General features: G+C 39.4%; 1 protein-coding gene across 8 annotated transcripts in view; it reads right to left on the reverse strand.

The window, feature by feature from the left end:
• Positions 1 to 2,896: 2,896 nt before the first annotated feature.
• Positions 2,897 to 20,844, reverse strand: part of BBX (BBX high mobility group box domain containing) — a 164,150-nt gene continuing 146,202 nt past the window's right edge. For 7 of the 8 annotated variants that reach the window (XM_075590084.1, XM_075590087.1, XM_075590085.1 and 4 more), the window contains 6 exons: positions 20,531 to 20,669; positions 18,748 to 18,896; positions 17,426 to 17,515; positions 14,408 to 14,605; positions 13,721 to 13,910; positions 2,897 to 8,712 (listed from right to left, as the gene is read on the reverse strand). In XM_075590084.1, coding sequence (XP_075446199.1) covers positions 8,628 to 8,712; positions 13,721 to 13,910; positions 14,408 to 14,605; positions 17,426 to 17,515; positions 18,748 to 18,896; positions 20,531 to 20,669 — 851 coding nt within the window. In that variant the 3' untranslated portion in view covers positions 2,897 to 8,627. The remainder of the gene's footprint in view (positions 8,713 to 13,720; positions 13,911 to 14,407; positions 14,606 to 17,425; positions 17,516 to 18,747; positions 18,897 to 20,530; positions 20,670 to 20,844) is intronic. The other variant, XM_075590089.1, reaches the window with a different exon arrangement.

Consider the following 20,844-nt stretch of genomic DNA (forward strand, 5'->3'; position numbering starts at 1 on the left):
TGCATCCTACACCGCTTCCTAACTCTCCTCCTGCCTTCCTTGACTCTTTTTCCGCTGTCTCAGAGGAGGATGTGTCACTGCTGATCTCTTCTACCTCTACCACTTGCCCACTTGACCCCCTTCCCTCCCATCTCCCAAAACCTCTTGCTCCTTCTATAATCCCCATGCTCACATACATTTTTAACTCCTCCCTCTACTCTGGTACCTTTCCCTCCTCCTTCAAACATGCAACAGTTATACCATTACTCAAAAACAGCAAGATTGACCCTACCTGTCTTTCTAACTATTGACCTGTCTCCCTCCTGCCTTTTGCCTCTAAACTCCTTGAACGTCTTGTATTCTCTCTTGCTCCACTTTCTCAAACACCTATTCTCTCCTAGACACTCTACAATCTGGCTTCTGCACTGCTCACTCCACTGAAACAGCCCTTACTAAAATAAGTAATGACCTCCATGCTGCTAAAGACAGAGGTCATTACACTCTGCTCATATTATTCGACCTCTCTGCAGCATTTGACACCGTGGACCACCCTCTTCTCCTTCATATTCTCGGTATTCGTAACAAATCTCTATTCTGGATCTTCTCCTACCTCTCCCATTGTACTTTCAGTGTCTCTTTTGCTAACACCTCCTCCTCTATCAATCTCTCCGAGGGGGTACCCCAGGGTTCTGTCCTGGGACCCCTTCTCTTTTCTCTGTACACATTTTCTCTAGGTGACCTAATCACATCTCTTGGGTTTAAATATCACCTCTATGTTGACGACACACAAATTTACTTTTCAACCCCATACCTTACACCTGCTGTGCAGACCAACGTTTCTGAATGTCTCTCTGTGATATTATCCTAGATGGCCCTCTGCCGACTTAAACTTAACATGGCAAAAACAGAGCTCCTCATACTTCCTCCCAAACCTGGCCCTATTACCTCCTTCCACATTACTGTTGGAAGTACTATCATTCACCTAGTAGCCCAAGCACGCTGCCTAGGGGTCACATTCAACTCCTCTCTCACATTCTCCACTCAGATTCAAAACGTTTCTAAAACCTGTTGCTTTTTCCTCCGCAATATTACAAACATACGCCCTTTCCTCTGATGCTCGAGTGCTAAAACTCTGACTCAGGCCCTCATTCTCTCCGTCTCGATTACTGCAACCTCCTGCTGTCCAGCCTTCCTGCCTGTCACCTGTCTCCCCTACAATATATCCTAAATGCTGCTGCCAGAATCACTCTACTCTTTCCTAAATCTGTCTCAGCGTCTCCCCTGCTGAAATCGCTCTCCTGGCGTCCTATCAAATCCCGCATCTGGCACTCAATTCTCCTCCTCACTTTTAAAGCTTTAAACTCTTCTGCCCCTCCTTACATCTCAGCCCTAATGTCTCGCTATGCACCATCCTGACTCTTGCGTTCTGCTCAAGGATGTCTTCTCTCAACCCCCTTTGTATCTAAAGCCCTCTCCCGCCTTAAACCTTTCTCACTGACTGCCCCGCACCTCTGGAATGCCCTTCCCCTCAATACCAGACTAGTACCCTCTCTATCCACATTAAGACACACATTAAGACACACTTGCTTAAAGAAGCATGAGTAGCACCGTTGCTAATCCTATACACAATACATAAAGCTTGACCCCCTGCAGACGCACTTACCAGAATGCCCTCCTACTGTGTGTGTACGTTCCTCCTACGTACCAATTAGATTGTAAGCTCTTCCGAAATGTTACTTTTATGCCTGAAGCACTTATTCCCATGATCTGTTGTTATTTGTATTATTTGTTATTTATATGATTGTCACATGTATTACTACAGTGAAGCGCTATGTACATTAATGGCGCTATATAAATAAAGACATACAATACAATTTTAGTTTTTAGAGATGGGTTTCTATGATATATAAAATGGTCTATTTTGAAGCTTCTAAGACCTGCTTCATTAGTTAGGCAACTTAAAATTATCTCATGATAGCTGTGGATCTGTAAAGGAGCATTCCATGCAATATCCTATATGTGTTTTGTTTTTTAAATAAATAAATCAGTTTTGTAGTGTTAAATAATACTTACTACATTTTTATATGTAAAACGTAATGCCATTTTTAATGAGTTTTAATATACAGTAACTTTCATTTCTGTATACAGGTTTTAGCACATGTTCCAAGCAGTACAGTATAAGATATTTGTAACATTTTAGTTTGTGATTTTGTTGCTAAAATTCCCAGCACTTTGAGCTGCAAACTGTAACAATAGATAATGTTACCTTAATATAAGAATACATTGTAGCTGCTGAGTTACACTGACTGAAGGATTGATTTGAGACTGAAAGGCGGCCATTTAATGAACCCTGGGAAGTAGGATCACTGCTGATCGATCATGGGAGAACGAATCGATCGGCAGCTTAAGTAATTCGTTTTCAATAAAGGTAATCAAAGGCTGCATATATTAAAACAAAAAGTTTTTTTTTTTTTTTAAATGCCTTAAAGATGTTTTCTCTTAAGTTGCAGGATATAAAACAGCTTCCTAATGGACACTGTGACACCTTCGTATCCAGCTTGCAACTTAATCATTTCCCCCCCCCCAGCAGTTTTAGTAATCACCAAATGTTAAACTTATTTATACTTTCAGGAACATTTTAAGGTTTCCTTCACCTATTGTCCATTATGATGTTGAGCCAGCCAGCTTGGCTCCTGAATATACATTCCTGTTTTATTCCAAGAAGTAGACGCTCGCTGCTGCAAAACAGCACCAGAATTATGTAAAGTAAAAAACATGACTTCTCCTTTTGTAACCATGCTCTTGGCACCTGTACTTAAGACACAAGACCGTGATAAATATCCACACAGCATGCCAATGCACATGTGTTTTCAATACCTTGGTGTACAGTGAGTTGAAAATATGAAATAACAAGTAGTACTGGAGTCTAAAACATTTAATAGAAGGTTCTGAAAGCAGTTGAAAGTCAAATATAAGTATCTGGTAGTAGAGGTAGCCATATTACAATAGGCCCGATAATGAGGAATCAGAGTAGTGCAGTCAAGTAAAAATAAAATACACAGCATTCTGCATTTGTAAACCCCAAATCATTTTAAGCGTTTCCCCTTGTTCTTTGCATAAATAACAAAGATGTTACTTGGTTGTTAGACTGAAACTACTCTATACTATTTTGTCTCTCAGTGTAGCTGTTGCAAGCCTAAAACGGCTGTATTACATAGAATTTGGAAAGATTTTATATAAGAAGTTCAAGGGGTAGCACAGATAAAAGGAAGGTAACAGTATTTTCACATGTGCAAAGCCTCTAACAGTTGTGTTCTACTTCAATAGGTTACTTAACTTCACTCATGCTTAGTTTGCAGTATGCTCGGTACATTATCTAGAGGCCTAGTTTTACTATGCAGAGCCAGAGTTTGCATTATAGTAAACACAATAAGGAACAGTATACATTGCTTCTCTGGGGTAATGCAACAATGCCAGAGAATACCTGCAATTTGTTGTATGTGGTTTGGAGATGTGTGTTCTACATTTTAACTTCTCGCTGCCGAAGGGACCAGCCCTTTACAGCAGCGATAGGGCTAAGTTGCTGCAAAAAGCCCTGAAGGCTGCTCCAGGAACAAAGTGGTTCAAAGTTTCATTCTTGTTGGACCAGTTTCTCTCACAGTGAATGCATCAGCATACTAAGTACTGTACATTAAACAAGCATTATAAAACACCATCTAAAAATCACTGTCAGGGTAGAAACTCTTATTCAAGAAAGTGGATTACAGGAGAAACAAAATACAGTATATTAAAAAAAAAAACATTTGCAGTTCTTTGTTATACAGTTACGTCTACATTTTATTACCAGCTCAACTAGTTTAGGTTTATTTTTAGGAAATCTACATGGAGCTTGACTGGGAACAAAATGAGATCATTACCACTGTATACAAAGTTAGTTCACTGTTATTTAATAAATATAAATGTAATGTTGGAGCACAGCATTGGGATGAATATACTGTCAAACACATAATGTTTAAACTGCAGCAAATAAACCGAACAATTTTGGTCTCATGACTGGAATAACATCCTAATTTTTGGATTAGAACCTGATTTTGAAAGATCTTCCCTTTCCAATTCCCAGGAAAACTCCCCCAAATCATATCATACGCTTTATCTCTTGCCACAAAAACGCACTATATGGCACAAACCACAACACAAAAAGTGACTTTCAAGTTAAAAACACAAAGGAAAACTTAATAAACAGAAACGTCATGAGACTAGAATTTATATTATTTTCACTGCCTCTCAGCAATTCCAGTCACTTAGTAAGCCACACGTTTCTCATACTGTAATTTATGTACAGGTTCCAATCCAGAAATGAAGGTTAGGTTGAGTCCATGGTGTGGGCGTCCGCACGGGGCGCAATCAGATTGCCTTAAGGCATTGATCGCGCCATAGTCCGCACGGGGGCAGAGGCAGGAGAGGGCACTGTTGCGCAAGAAATCCGTTGAAATTGATTTCTTGGCGCGACATGCAGGTCACGTGAGCGGTTTGCCCAATGAGGGCGAACCAGCTCCGTGACGCCCCTATGCACGCCCCCCACGGCCAGGGAAAGCACCCGCTTCACACGGGTGACTTCACAACCTCTGCACGGGCGAAGGCACCATGGCCCGGGCCTTAGACACATAAATATATGTAGCTTGTGTAAAGTTTTAAATTGGTTCAGTAAGGTAAAACAAAACAGCAACTATAACAACACAATGCAGATGCGTATCATATTTTGGTTTACTCAAGATACATAGGGGGCTATTCATTAAACTGCGATAGTGCTAATCGGGGCACGATCACACGTAAACTCCCATTGAAGCTGATGGGAGTTTCTGTGTGATAGTGCCAATCATGGCACTATCACAGTTTAATGAATAAACCCTCTTAAGGTGCAAACATTTTCATAAGAGGCATTCTGTTACAAGCATGTCTTGATGATGGCGTTTGCTGGGGTGATAAGGTTAATATTATAGCGATATTACTGTTTCTCTACACAAGCTCTGCTAGGTGCTCAAACTTATTGTAGGTCCATACAGTCCTTAGAGAAAGGAATCTGTTCTAATTATACAAACATACAAAGCAGGAAATGTTGGTGTGAAATGTTAAGAATTTGTGCTAAGGATTTGTTTTGTTACCTGATTATACCAATGCCTCACCTAAAAGATTCAGTGCATCAGCAAATATAACTATTGAAAATCACTCATCCAGAGCCAGCAAGGGCGAATAACTCGAGAAAATAACTAAAGCTTTGCAGGATATCTGCTACTCTCTCCTAGCCGCTTAAAAATTAAGCATTATCTACAAAAAAAAAGGTTTCAGAAAACAGTCATATCCAGTAAATTGATCCCTCCACCCTCTGCTCTAAGGGAAAGTCACTGAGGTTTAGGAAAACTGATCAAGTAAAATCATTCATTCACATACAAAAATTTTAAAATGGTACCATAGTCATCCAGAAATATCTAAGGAACAATATTGAAATGTAATTGAAGGAGACTGGGGCAATTTGACAAAAATAGATCTATCTTAGTGAATTCTATAGTGAACACATTTGTACCATTGTTAAGGTGCAGAGCCAAACTAGTGGATTTTTGGATTTCAGCTTATTATATTTATTAGAATGATGCTAGCGTTCAGTCTGAAGAAACACAACACTTCTCTCATGCTTAGTTCTAGGTAATTACCTTACAGATTTTGGCTTATTCCATATCAACCAAAGTGGTCGATAGGACTGTCTTCGGACTAAATTCTCCATTGAAGTTGATGGGATATTTCGTCCAAAAGCAGCCTGATCGGCCAAAATAGAACAAGCTCCGAAGTGTCTGTTACTGTACCTAATAACATGATTTCCCCCTTGACTTTTGGCGCATGTTATGGCTCTTTAAAATGGAGCCGCTCATATGTATCGCGTTGCCCATTTCTCGCTTCAATGCGTTAGTGGGTAAAATAATGGCCGCCACATCTGTAGATCATGTTTATCCAGAAGCAATACTTTTACATATTTGTGCTAAATATTGCCCTCTGCTACTTGGAGGTCCTTCTCAGGTACAGTGTATGGGGTGCATGAATTCCTGTAAGTGCTACCACCATATTCATTAAAGGCACCATTTCAAATGTCTAGTGACAATGTGTAGTTTTCTTTTTATGGCTATTTTATAAATGACCAATGTCAGTTGCAAGTTATTGTATATAATTTTATATATATATATATAAATATATATATATATATATATATATTCTTGACAACTGAGATACTTTCGTGCTACAGTCTGTGCACAATACAAAGTTCTAACCTTGAGATTCTATTGAGTCTCAATGTCAGGTGAGCACAAATTATATATCAGTAAAGGAGGAGCAGGAGTTTGGTTGTGTTTAGGCATCAAAATTATTGGAGTAACCTAACTCCTGTAATACATCACGGTTATTTAAATGAATAATGAAAGGGAAATGGTCACAAAAGTCCAATGTAACAATGGTCATTTGTCTGATTGCAAACCTAAAACTAGTTTTTTTAAACATTACGTTATTAATTACAAAAACAGAGCTGATTATTCCTCGTCAAGTACATTAAACTCAATGGGGCACATGCATCAAATGCAGTATATGTTACCGCTTCCGTTCTTTTACTTGAATAGGAGTGAACGCCGGAAAAGGTGCAATAACCTATACTAGCACTTGATGACACTTTATAGAGGCTAAGAAATATCTATTGGCAAATATTGATATTTTTGTAATCACTGTGGCTATTTGGATGTGCACAATAGCTTCAGTTCATGTTCAGGGGAAGGTTTCCTGCAAAACATTATATGCTTTTAGTCGCCCTAAACTTAAATAATATATAATTAAGGGGAGATTTACTAAACGCCAATGTGTGGTATTGCACCGCAATCCCTAATTACCTGCTATTCAAGTCAATGGAAGTTAATGCATTATTAAACTGCGATACCAAGTATCACGGTTTAATGAATCCCAGCCTTTGGGGCTTATTTACCAGAAGGCAGTGGCATTATTTAATGTGTAAGTCTTTTCACTCCAGTCAGCTATGGCTTTCTATTGAACAGGGGGCCTTTATACTGTAAGTACAGTAGTACGGGTGGATAAAAGAAATCAGCAGCTCACAATATTAAAGAACATTAGTAAGGAGTATCAACTTTTTTTTTATTTGCATTAGGACTACATCTGAGTATTGGTGCATAGTTAGGAAGATTATTTTTGTTTACCTGCAGTGGAATGGACTATAGTTATCCCCATTGTATACTGTACTATTCCTGATGTGTTGGTCAAAAAAAGTAACTTCTCCTTTTCCACAGCCATGCTGCAGATAGGGGATGGATTAGAAATATATCACAATACTGAACATCCCTGGACATGAACAGCAGCTGTAAAAGCTCTATGTAGAGAGGCAAGTGTTAGGATGACGTCTCAGTAATAGTTTTGTTTATTATATTTCAAATGCATTTACCAGCTCTTGTGGCTTTTACGAACGTGTCAGTTTAGATGATAATCACTTCTCTGCCAAAGCGGACAGTAGTGCAGAGGTGTTATCATAGACCTGGCAGCTCAATATTCGGTCTATTAAGGCATACGAATGGGTGTTTAAATCAAACTCTGTAGTGGTTTTGAAATAAGACAATTTCTTCTGCGCCAATGACAGCTTGAGCTTACCATCATGGAAAGCAATATAATATGGTGACCGATGCTCTATTAAAACAGGAGTCAAAAGTTTTATTCTAACTATGCATGTAACCTTTGTGTCACAACACAGCAGTATGTTGTAGAATTTCTTGCTTGCATTGGAACAAAGCAAACGTAAGGACTTACTCACTAAACAGCAATAGGCGTTTAGAGTAGTGGTAGATGTAGATAGAGCACAGCCAGGGAAATCCTGCTTCTGGTATCCAGAGAAGGGAAAAAATAGCCGGGCAACTCCAAACTAAATAAGTGATCAATTTATGTTTAGAGTACGCCGATAAAAAGGGGTGCAGATGTGCAAGATTTTACATTCTAGTTACAATTAAGGAAGTGCAGAAGACAAGGGCTCTTGACTACGCAAACAACAACCCTAACAATGGTACAGCTGAAACTACTCTTTAGGGCTTTTTGGAACATTTCTTAAACTCGTTCTACAATATAAATGTAAGCATAAACTATTATATAAACAATTTTGGAACTTAAATCTTCATGTACAAAATGACTGAGAATATCTATTAACTAGTGCAGTGCATCAGTGTTTTTTTTTTTTTCCCATCGTTTTTCTTTTCTTTTTAATAACTAGGTATTATACGAAACTAGTATCACGCTCTGATTCATACAAGAGATTCTTAAGTGAGACACATTAAAGGTAGCCTCGTTTGCTTCACCGACTCATTACCATTTAAAGCCTTCAATAGAAAGCAAGCTTGAGGATCATGCCGTATCTTTCCATTATTAGACCAATCACAAATAGAGCTTTCAGGAAAAAGCCCAAGCTCTTAGCTTCTGGCTTCAAGTGAAATCCGGGGTCCTCAGCACAATAAACTCTTGTCTGTAGGCTCTGTATTCCATTTCATGGATATTTTTTGCCTTGCTACGGGCTCAAGGCTTGGATTTAAATATGGAGCAATGTTGTGCAATAAAGTGAAGCTTCATTGGTCAGCACAGGAAATCAGCACAGCTGTCTGGGACATTTCTTTCTTCTGACCATCTCGTGAGAGGTTGGCTCTTGGGCTTCTGCATAGAAACAGCACAGGGAAAAAATATACTTTTGTCAGCTGAAAAGGGCAATAATAACAGATAGAGCAAATATTGTTTACATGTTGGAGAATAATAGGTATGCCTTTTTTGCTGCGATTCCAAACAGGTGGTTTGGGAACCCCTAGGCTTGTGGTGAGGTGTCTCCAAGGGGTTCGCCAAAACAAGTAGATAAAGGCGGATCACATTCAGTATAGTGGGTTCCTGAGCCCGTGGGAACTGTGCAGCACTTAGTAGGGCCCCAAACTGCATCTTAGCGTGGGTTGCATAGCTGTCAATTACAGCAGGAGCTTCCCTCAATGTTTAATATCCACAGCAGCAAGGCATTGTGGGACGTGACGTTGGAAGCTCCTGCAGTGATTTACAGCTATACCACCCATGCTCTCTGCACACATTGGGGTGCTGTTTGGGGCCTTATTAAGCGTGTGTTCCCCCACTACAGGACACTATATACTGCCTGGGATCGGTCAAAGTGTTGTTACCGATAGTCTTATGAATAGGCAATAAGATTGATTAATTAGTGGTTTGTGGAACAAATATTTTCTAGTAGGGGGTGCACAATGTAAAAAAGGCTGGGAACCACTCATCTATTTATGCTACAGATTTTTAACATGCCCAGATTGGTAGCGACCCATAAACATACAGTACAAAATCATGCCACACTTGCCAACTTACAATTACTGTTGTGAGAGCTGTATAGACACTTAGGGGCCTATTCTATACGTCTCGATAACCCACTTATTGAGGCCTTTAAAGCCAAAATGCCTACCTTTATTCTCTAAGCCTCGATAAGTGGGCGATAATGGCATGAATCGCCAATATTTCAGCCGTCCAAAGCACATCGCCAGGTGAGCAGCGATAAGCCACTTATCGGCAGGTTCTGAAACTCGTGCATTTGTAGTAGCCTCGATTAGTTTATCGAGGCTAATCGCGGCTCTAAAAGGGCGAGTTTCTCCCAAAATCTTCACGCCAGGAAAGTGTCGTGAAGCTGGGGAGAACCTGCTGAGAAGGCGGCGAGAGAGGACTTAGGGGAAAAAAATGCTTTTTTTCCTGCACCGGATTGATGCCGGGAGCCTCCGGAGCTGATACACATTAATACCAGCACCGGAGCCCCCCCGGCATGAATCCCATGCAATAAAAATGCATTTACAGGCAACTTCATTACCGTAGCGGCTAACCGCTAAGACAACGAAGGGGTTAACTACCAGTGCCATGTTTATTGTGGGTAGCAGGGGTGGGTGAAGGTGGTATTTGGCCCTTCGTGGGTGTTTAGGTCTTGCAGGGAGGGTTGCAGGTGGAGTTAACCCCTTCAATACTGTTGCGGTTAATACCGCTCAGATAATGAAGGTGTTAACCCCTCCTGCTACGTATAAACATCCACCAATGGCCAAATACCAACTTCACCCATCCTAGCTACCCACAATAAACATTCAAAAACACAACAACACTACTACTCACCTCCTCTACCTCCAACAACCCCCCACAACACATACAGTACATTAAGGGGCAAAATAACTATTATCCAGATGTGGACAATAGCTAATTTGTCCATTATAAAATTAAACATTAGCCAGCCAGCATAAATAAAGTAAATAAAACTTCTACTTACCCCTGCCATCATGAAGGGCGTCCTCGTCAGCATATTCCAGGTCCATGTCCTCCGTTGCCAAAAAGAGTACCTGAAAAAATACAATCGAATGGCCCCTAACCGCGAATAATAACCGCTATAGTAATTAAGGGGTTAACCCACCCTCCCTCCCTACCCACCCGGGAGGCCTAACAACCACCCCGGGCCCACTATACCCACCCTCTCCCCATTGATTAGTACAGTGGTTCATCATACCCACATAATATGGGCATTATAAGCCACTGTAGCACTCAATGGTCAACCTAAAAAAAAAAAAAAATTAATGCCAAAAATACACAATAATAAAATAAATACACAAGCCCCTAAACACCCCAACAATAAAAGAATTTAAAAAGCATAATAGTACACATGAATAAAAATTATCTATCACTAAAACAGCAAAAGAATAAACATTGTTATTCCAAAATATAAGAACTAAATTAAATAAACACCTATCCAACCAATTCAAGAAATAAGACCACTAGCCTACAAAACAATTAATTAATTTAAAACGCTAACCAATAATAAAATGTACTAAAAACAAGCCATCCAAATTACAAACAATTTAATCCAAACAGTAAACAGAAATAGAAAAAATAAAATCAATTAAAAACAAGCATTTGCCAAAAATTGTTATTTTTTCTATTTCTGTTTATTGTTTGGATTAAATTTTTTGGCATTTGGATGGCTTGTTTTTATTACATTTTAGGATTGGTTAGCGTTTTAAATTAATTATTTTGCTGGATAGTGGTTTATTTCTTTAATTGATTTGTTTGCTAGTAGTTTATTTATTTAATTGCTTTGTTGGCTAGTGGTTTTATTTATTTAATTGATTTGTTGGCTAGTGTTTATTTCTTGAATTGGTTGGATAGGTGTTTATTTAATTTTATTCTTACTGTATGTTTAGAACATAATTTTTCTTCTTTTGATGTTTTGGTGATACAGTAGATATTTTTTATTCATGTGTACTATTAGGCTTTTTAATTTTTTTTATTGTTGGGGTGTTTAGGTGCTTGTGTATTTTTTTGATTATTGTGTATTTTTGGTCTTAATTATTTTTATTAGGTTAACATGTACTGCTATAGTGGTTAATCATGCCCATATTATATGAGTATGATGAACCACTGTGCCAATCAATTGGTAGAGGGTGGGTATAGTGGAACCGGGGTGGGTGGTTAGGCCTCCCGGGTGGGTAGCGGAGGAAGGGTGGGTTAACCCCTTAATTACTATAGCGGTTATTAATCGCTATGGTGATTAAGGGGTCAGGGGCCATTCGATTGTATTTTTTCATGTACTCTTGCTGGCAACGGAGGACATGGACCTGCAGTGTGCTGATGAAGACGCCCTTCATAATGGCAGGGGTAAGTAGAACGTTGTTGTGTGTATTTTTGTTTATTGTGGGTAGAGAGATTGGGTGAAGGGGGTAGTAGCCCCAAGGATGGATGTTTAGGCCTACCGGGTGGTAGGGGGGAGGGTTAAACCCGTCATTACCTTAGAGGTATTAACCGCTAAGGTAATGAAGGGGTTAACTCCACCCGCAACCCCCCACAAGGCCTAAACACCCACCAAGGACCAAATACCACCATCACCCACCCCCACTACCACAATAAACCGGCCACTGGTGGTTAACGCCTTCATTGCCTTAGCGGATAGACACTAAGGTAATGAAGCTGTTTTAATATTTTTTTTAATACTAGTGTACGTGAGCAGGGGGTCTCCGGAGCAGAACGGTGTTTATTTGAGGTCAGAGGATCCCCTGCTTCCCGAGATACAGGCCCCGTTATGGGGTGCCGGTGTTTAATTTAATTTTTTTTTTATTTAAACACAAGAAATACAATGGTGTAAGGATTTTACCGAAGGTAGTACTTTGTAAAGAAACATCAATTTACAGAATATCAAGGTCAGTTCATCCACCGTGTCTGCACTTTTTCATACATCCTACTTAAACTTTTGTTTTATATTTAAATCATAGGGCTCTTTTAGGTATATCCTACCCATTGATAGTGTACATTTTCGAACATAACTTGTGGATCAGCATTTTAAGGCAGCACATGCCATGTTACTATGCGGCATGAAATTGTGAATGCGTATGTGTATATATCCTTTATCAACTAAACAAACAAAAGAATAACCCTGTTGGTGCGGAGGGCATTTTTTTTTATCCCTGTGTGCAGAAGTTCAACCTACAGTACCAAAACAATCTATATCGCATGATGTTCAACAGCCTTATTGCTACCAGCGCATATAAGAATATGATTTGTAAAGACACACTCAAGCATTATAGAAGCATTAGAAATAATGACAAAACACATTCAACTATAAAAAAATAAATCTATGCTTTCCTGAATTTGGCATGGCGGCAGGCAGAGGCCCAAACAGTGCCGCTTCCCCGTCCCAGCCGGTGTGCTTGGTTTGTGTTCCCAACTTCAACCTGCGTGCTGCATGGCCAGTTCTGCACCAGAAGCTCCAGAGCAGCCGACTGGAGCAGTACTACAGCCCTCCTCATTACCCCTCCCCAAGGTAACACTATCGGGTGGGGGGGGGGGGGGATTGATTGTGGAGGGTGTGGGGGGAATTGAGTGGGTATGAGGGTAGGAGAGAGTGAGAGAGGGGATTGAGAGATTGGTGTGTGAGATGGGAAAGAGAGGTGTGAGAGTGATAGAGAGACAGAGGGGGAGAGGGGAGGAAGAGTAAAAGGGGGAGTGAAGCACATTGGGGAAGGAGAGGATGAGGAGGGAGTATGAGAAAGTTTGAGAGCGAGGAGGTGTGTGAGAGGGGAAGGGGAAGTGTCAGAGAAAGAGAGGGGGTCTTCGGTAGAAACTATGGCCGCCCGTGTCTTAAGTGCCCTGGTCCTCCCAAAGCCTTAATCCGGCCTTGCTAGAGGCAGCCATAATGAATGTCTATGGGGGAAAACACTATTCCCCAGAGAGATTGTGGGAACAAACCACACCCAAGATTCAAAGAGGAAACCTCCCCATTTTAACTTCAGGTGAGGATGACTCCAATGCTTTCTCTCCTCTATGTGAGCTTCACCCCGCAGTTGCCGTCGTAAATAGACATTTATAAACCACAGTAGTAATAAACAGACAGTAGGAAATTCGTTTCAAACATGGACTCTGACCCAGTATGTAAAGGCAGATACCCCCTTTTAGTTTCAAAAGTAGATATCCCTCTGGGAGGGGATAACCAGAGATGTCCCCTCTACACCAGGCACCACTCAATGGGTTTAAAGATACCTACCTTTTCACTTTTTGTCATCTAATTCTTGGAAGTTAGAAGGATCAGTGAGGGTACAGGGTAGCAAATGGCCTAAACTTCTTCACTCAATACTGAAGTAGTCTGGGAAAACAAATGACTAACCTGTGAACATTTTCCATTGCTGCTACTTCAGCCAGAGCATCTAAACTAAAGAACGCAGATACCGCTGGTATATCTTGGGTAATACTGTGATTGTGTTCAAGCTCAGCTTCTCCAGAGATCTCCAGTTCTGCTCTGCGAGAACCCTCTTTGTTGCAAATCTTTTGACGACTACTTGGCAGCGTTTTCTCTTCTATAAAACAAAACAAAAAACATAAAAGACAAATAATAATAGCACATTCTTGTATAGCGCTGCTAGTTTTACGCAGCGCTTTACAGAGACATTTTTTGCAGACACAGTCCCTGCCCCGTGGAGCTTGCAATCTATGTTTTTGGTGCCTGAGGCACAGGGAGATAAAGTGACTTACCCAAGGTCACAAGGAGTCAACACCAGGAATTGAACCAGGCTCCCCTGCTTCAAACTCCCAGTGCCAGTGTCTTTACTCACTGAGCCACTCCCTCTCACTAGGTAAGCAACACGTACTCTCTGTCCCACCCGTGATGCCCTTCTTACTGTAGATGTTATTCTGTGTAGAGAGCTTACACACAGGCATGTACGTGTCTTTGTACTGTAGACCCCCTTTAGCAGTGAAGGGGTTTAAAATATAAGGCAAAAATAAAAATATAACAATATTAAAAAAAAAAAAAAAAAATCAAAGACCTCTTTGCCTTTGCAATGCTTAATCTTACCCAAAACCTGTCCTCCCGAGGAAGTCTGCCCATCCACGGCCCGAACTAGATGTGTAATTTTAGATTTTCTTGCTTTTCGTTTTTGGCTTCCCACCAGAGGCTCATGAATGGCTGCAGGTTCTGGAATGGTAGGAGTTGTTGCAGAATTACTTGTGCCTGGCGAATTGTCTCTGCTGTTTTTATCTTCTGACAATATGGCTGGAAGATGACAAATTATTAATTTACAATTAGACATACACAATCTTAGCAAACGCAAAACCCAGACCCACCGTATTATATATTTATATATTTAATTGTGCCAACTGGAGTATTACTGGGAAAGTGACCATTGTTTACTGTAAAACTATTACATTTATTAAAAAAAATCTATATAAAACTAACATGGTTTTATTTGAGTGGTAGATTTAATCAGCAAAAATGTCTTAGAACGAAAAACTAGGCCATTTTGTTTTTACAAAACAGAATTAATAAGCACTTAGAACCAGCACTTTCAAAACTAATTTGCAACTATTCCAAATAACAGCCGGTACATTTTTTTAATGGTGCACGAACGTATTAAAATAATTTGTATTGATTAACAAGATGCACAGCTAAAGGGCACTAGAACTGGAGTAAAACTGATTCATCCATAGTCACAATGTACATGCTAACAGCGGTATAGATTTTTACTAGCTTTGTTTAGGAACGTTATATCCAGATATAATTGGGCTTAGCTCTAACAATCTTAGATCCATAAGAAGTTTGAACAATCATAGCTCAACTTCTTAACAAAAGTTAATTCTGTTATTTGTTTTTAATTACTTTTGTGCTTCTTTAGTGCAAATATGGCTGCATCGAATGTAACCAAATGGCAGAATTATACAGAAGGGTTTGATTTTATTAACTATTCTTATAGTTAATGTTAAAAGAGCGGCATTGTGTGCATGCAAAGAACGTTTTTTCACTGCACTAACTTGCTTTTAGTTTAAAATAAGTCACCAGTTTAAAGTACTGTAGGGAATCTACATTCCCCCTTTTTGTCTTTCTTATTTTTATATGTAAAGTACTGTAAGTGACAAAGTATAATTCTACATTGTTGCCTAAGATAGCAATCGCTTGGTGCTCCAGTTATAAATATGTAAAAATCCTGATTGTGTGCCTAATGAAATGTCTGCCTTCTTACTCCATGCTGCAGTCTGTGTCTATTACTAAGTGCAACATTACAGTTACAGCTTTCAGAGCAAAAGATAGTCTGATGTTTGGAACACAGCAACCAACAGATCTGTTTGTGATACATTGTTGCAAAAGGGCAGAGCTCAAAAAGGTGTGTCAGAGCCTGTTTCAAAAAGGAAGTGGATATGACTTTCAGAATGCTGTAGCAACCAAATGAAGATCAGTACATACATTTTTCTTAATAATGACATTAGGAATTTAAATAAATGCAGACAGTATTATCTAATTCAAGGATTCGGCAAACTTCCTACAATCCTACATAAACTTCCTACATTTATGGCCCTTTGTCTGTTTAACACACTACTCTAATAGCAAAGAAACCTTCAAAAGTGCAAAGTAATTTTCGATCGTATAAGTTAATGTTGGAAAGATATAAGCTATATTAACAACTTTAACGTTGTACAATTACATTTAGCATGAACACTAAGTTGCAGTCACAGGATGCAAGTTAGGAACTGCTCACTGATGGTGTCATGAAGCCCTCCAACTCATCTGCACCCGCTTCCTGCTGTCTCATTGGATCACTAATTACATCCCATATGTAATCAAGGTGAGGTCACAGCTTTCATGATAAACCTTAAGGTGCCATCAACTAGGACATATTCAGGGATATAGGTTTTCTACAATACCCATGCCACTGTGACGAGTTAAAATAGGTCAGCACTCATCGTTTTGAAAACAATAAGGTAAAAAATGGGTGCTATTGTAGTGTGAGGTCTACCAGGAAACATCAATATTAAAATAATTGTGAGCTAATTAATAATTCATATTTTATTGTAATTATATGTTGTTAGGGTAAGGGTTTATGGTAGGGCGTCTAGTGTCCTTACAGGTACTCCAGCTGAAGCAGAGCGCCATCTAGTGTAGACCGCACCCACAGTTTGGTAGACCACAGATAACCAGGTAGACCTCACTCTATAGTAGCACCGAAAAAATGTAACAGGATGAAAATGCCGCCAATGCCAACACGAAAATGCCCACATACACTAATATATTCTACTAGAAACCGATAATAGATGGAAAGTGATTCCTGGGGTACGCATGGTTTCAGCTATATGGTGGTAAATAATGCAATATTATCTGCATAAGCTAATACATAATACGACATAAGCTTTGTACTTCATGTTTATTTGAAAAAAAAATTACTTATTACTACAGACTAAATTGCACCTGTCTACTTCACCGGTAATTAAGTATTAATCCCAGATGAACAGAGCATTATTGGTCAATAATGCCCTGGTTGAAAGAGTTGAAGTCGCGAGGCGAAGCCGAGGTAACCCAGCCAGGTCATTATTGGTCAGTAATGCCCCGTTCTGTGGGGATTATTACTATTATAAACTAAATGGATTATTTTTTCATAAATAATATAGACACTTTTGTATAGTTAGATTTATTTTCATAAACATGATATTCTACATTTGTTTTGTGCTTTTACAGTACTTGATTAAAATAAAAAATTGTAAATACACGGCAGCCCCTCTCTATATACACAAAAACAAACAAACAAACACACACACACACACACACACACACACACACACACACACACACACACACACACACACACACACACACACACACACACACACACACACTGTAACCCCCCTCTCTAGACAGACACGCACACTGAAGTCTCCCTTTTTATACACACAAAAACAAAAAACACACATTAATGAATAATGCCTGAAACAGAGAGCAGTGATTTCAATAATGCCCGAAATTTCTAACAGTTTAGCCTATAATACAAAATAGAGACCACAAAATTTATAAAGTCATTGCACATTAAAAAACATGACAATACGGTACCTTTATCCGGAATAGTAAGTTTCTCCTTTTTGTGCTTATATTTGTTTACAATCTTGTGGAACAGGTTCTTCTTTTGAGACTGGAAAACACCTGTAACAAACAACGACAGCAAACCATAAGTTTATAAGACAGTTCGACCCCCCATGTTATGATAGTCATTTTAGCATAGTTACGTACACATATTCTAATTTAATTAGTCGGTCATCAGATCTCACAACTTTATGACTAACCCAAATAAAAGGTTTTACTTGGACAATAGATACATTATCCATTGGTATGTATTTTTAAAGGAAATTAAAAATTCCCATAGTTCACCGCCCGTACTATTCCACCAACTATGTCAACCAGAAACCTTTAACATTAAGGGGAACAGTAAGAATCACATATAAACATTCTTCAGAATCACACACCCCACACACAGAAATATAGACAAAGTGGGGCCTTTTTATCAATATATTTATTTCTGTCTCATTGAGCCGAAAACCAAGTACACATTGTGGGTGTATCATAACAAATTTGGAGCAAAATTACTTTACTTAGTAATGCACATTGCATCCCCCTGCATCACTTTTGTATTTGAATCAAAAGAATCAGCCAGCTATGAGGTGATGTAAAATTTTCTGGGCAACATTTTGTATTAAATATAAGAAACACTTTGGTACATTTGATGCAAATGCGAGCAGAAAATGGAGCACAGCATCAAAGAATTTGAAGGGGGGCCGCGGGCGGTTACAGAGGTACCGCACGCTTCCCCACGGCATTTAAATTAAATGTATGGGGAGGCGTGAGGCCTCTGTAACTTTCCTTACCTGCTCTCGGTGTGTCTTCAGCGATGTGTCGCCATGGCAAAGCGCGTCAAATGAGGCGGCGGGGTCACGTGGCGTCACATGACCCGCAATGTCATTTGACACCGAGTCATTGGGAGAGGGGGGGTGCGAATGCTACGGCTCCCGGGCAGGGCTGCGCAGCTCAAGAAGTTTGCGCACCCCTGCACTAAAGGATGCTAAGATTCGCACATCTTAACTCCCATTCATTTGAATGGGAGCTGGGCGTGCTAAAGTGCTGTACCTTTTAGTGAATATGGGTCTTAGCAGGTTATTCATTAAACTGTGATAGTTCCAATAGTGCCCCTATTGCGCAGAAATTCCCACTAATTTCAATGGGAGTTTCTGAGATACAGAATTTTCTGTTGTGTTAATGGAAATCTCATTTTTAAGGATAGAAATGTATTTTCATAAACTTTCCTCAACATAATTTTCACGGTGAACAAATAAAGCAATCCATTTATTTGGTCATGTTGTTGGGTGCCGCTGATTACTCACCTTTGTTGACTTTCGGCTGCTCAGCCGGCTCACTGACAGCCTTTTTCTTTTTCCTGGGAACTGATGCATTTTTGCGGTCAAATGTCACAGGGCTGTACTGGGGAAGGCTGTTAAACTTCTTTTCAAATTCTTCTTCCAGCTTTGCTAAACTGGCATACAAAGCAATACAAGGCAAAACTAAATCAAGATCAAGAATACAAATTAACTGACATCTTTACTATGACGTTTTTGTGTCGTCCTGCAGCTTAAAACATGTAGTATATGCAAAAAAGGCTCTTAGTGTAACACAATTCTTTTTTAATGCCTTCGATGCAGGTCTTTCTAGCAGTGGAAGGGTTTAGGGCATGAGAAACAGCTCCTGCTTCTAACAAATAGGGTCATAATTATTAAGCATTGTTGAGCTGTAAGGCACCTTACCACTCCATCATTAACGTGCCTTACATCTCAATAACCTGGCCCTAATTCTTTGTCGTGGACAGATAACTGATATGTTTAGTTTCTCAATCAATCAATCAATCAGTTGACTGGGCTAAAAAGCATTATTTTTAAATATTAATCACATCTGATGCCTAATATTGACAAGCGTTGGTAGAAAAAGCCCACTAAATTGCAGAACTATGCACAACAAGTTATGAACAGAAGGTTTCTTATGAATAGAAGAATCTTAAGGAATCGTTTAACTCCCACAGAATATTCTAGACAAAATCTACTGAACCTTCTCTGAGAAGGTTCTAACTGACATGACCTAGATCCACTAAACTCTATTAAATATACCAGATGTTTGTGATAATGACATGCACATTGTACACAAATGAGGCATTATCATAGCCTATCAATTAAAGTTTGTTAAGGTTAATGCAGGGAGTTAAAGTTACGTCATTTAAGTCATTCTGTAGCAATACCACAGTTAGACTGAATTTAAATAAAAGCATTATTTCCCTCTCCTCGCTTCTCACTCTCCGCTTCAGTAAAATACCTATTTCAGCGTCTGGATCGGAACAATGGTAAGCCGTACCGTAACATCATGTTATTAAAAGATAATGCACCATTATGCTACAATATATTGACTTTAAGCCTTTGGTAATGTGATGTAGCTTGGACTTTGCATTTAATTAGCTCTGTGGATACCATGTTAAGTCAGGCAACATACTGTAACATTTGATCATGTTTTAGATAACGTCCCGTTACACTTCCTGACAACAGGGACGGACTACGGTCTAGGCCATAGTCTTATAATATACCATTCATTTTAAAAATAGTGCAGTGGACAGCACTGCTCCCCACTTCTAGACCGATATTAAAAAGATTAGATTTGTACACTTGTTTGGACCATGCCTCACCACACTACATGAGCAAAACTTATGCAAACCCCCCACCCCCACCAACCCAGCACTAGGTATATAAAAGAAACAAAATCCCACTTAAATCAACAGCATCCTTTTTCTTCAAAAACATTGTGGACATGATTGCACCCAAGAGGAATTGATGTACAGACCCTTCTGAAAGTAAGGTATATAAGTTCAGCATCCACTGGTAGTAGTAGTCTTAAAAAACAGGAGAAGCAAAATGATGCTTGGCTCAAAAAAATGGAATTCTAAAGGAATGACTCGTGTGCAGGACCAAATGCAGGATGGGGCATCGGAAGAACAACTAGTTAAAGTATATGGATGCTTCACTTCAGCCTCACTGGTTTTTGGATACTGTTGGGAATTTCCAAATGGCAGCATTGCAACAACTCCTACCCAGATAAAACGGTATGGACTTTTCCATGAATGAAACTTACCCAACGATAAACTCTTCCTTCGGCTTTATTTTTTTCAACTTCTTGCTCCCACTGGTCCCAGTTTGGTTGAATGCCCAGTTATCTTCATTCCAACAGCCCTCGTGGTCTGATGAGCTACCCTTTCCTGAGTTTCGTTTGCCTAGAAAAAGATGTAGCATATTTGTAATTGGTATTAATAACTATTCAAGAATTGAATGCAATATCATTATAAGCACAACATTTTAGCATCCCTGTTTTTTTGTCAGCAAACTGTTTCGAATTTTGATTATTTTTCTGCTGCCATATCTTCTGTGTATTATTGTTGACACATGGAA

The sequence above is a fragment of the Ascaphus truei genome, chromosome 3 (assembly GCF_040206685.1).
Source record: "Ascaphus truei isolate aAscTru1 chromosome 3, aAscTru1.hap1, whole genome shotgun sequence".
In the NCBI taxonomy this organism is placed as follows: Eukaryota; Metazoa; Chordata; class Amphibia; order Anura; family Ascaphidae; genus Ascaphus; species Ascaphus truei.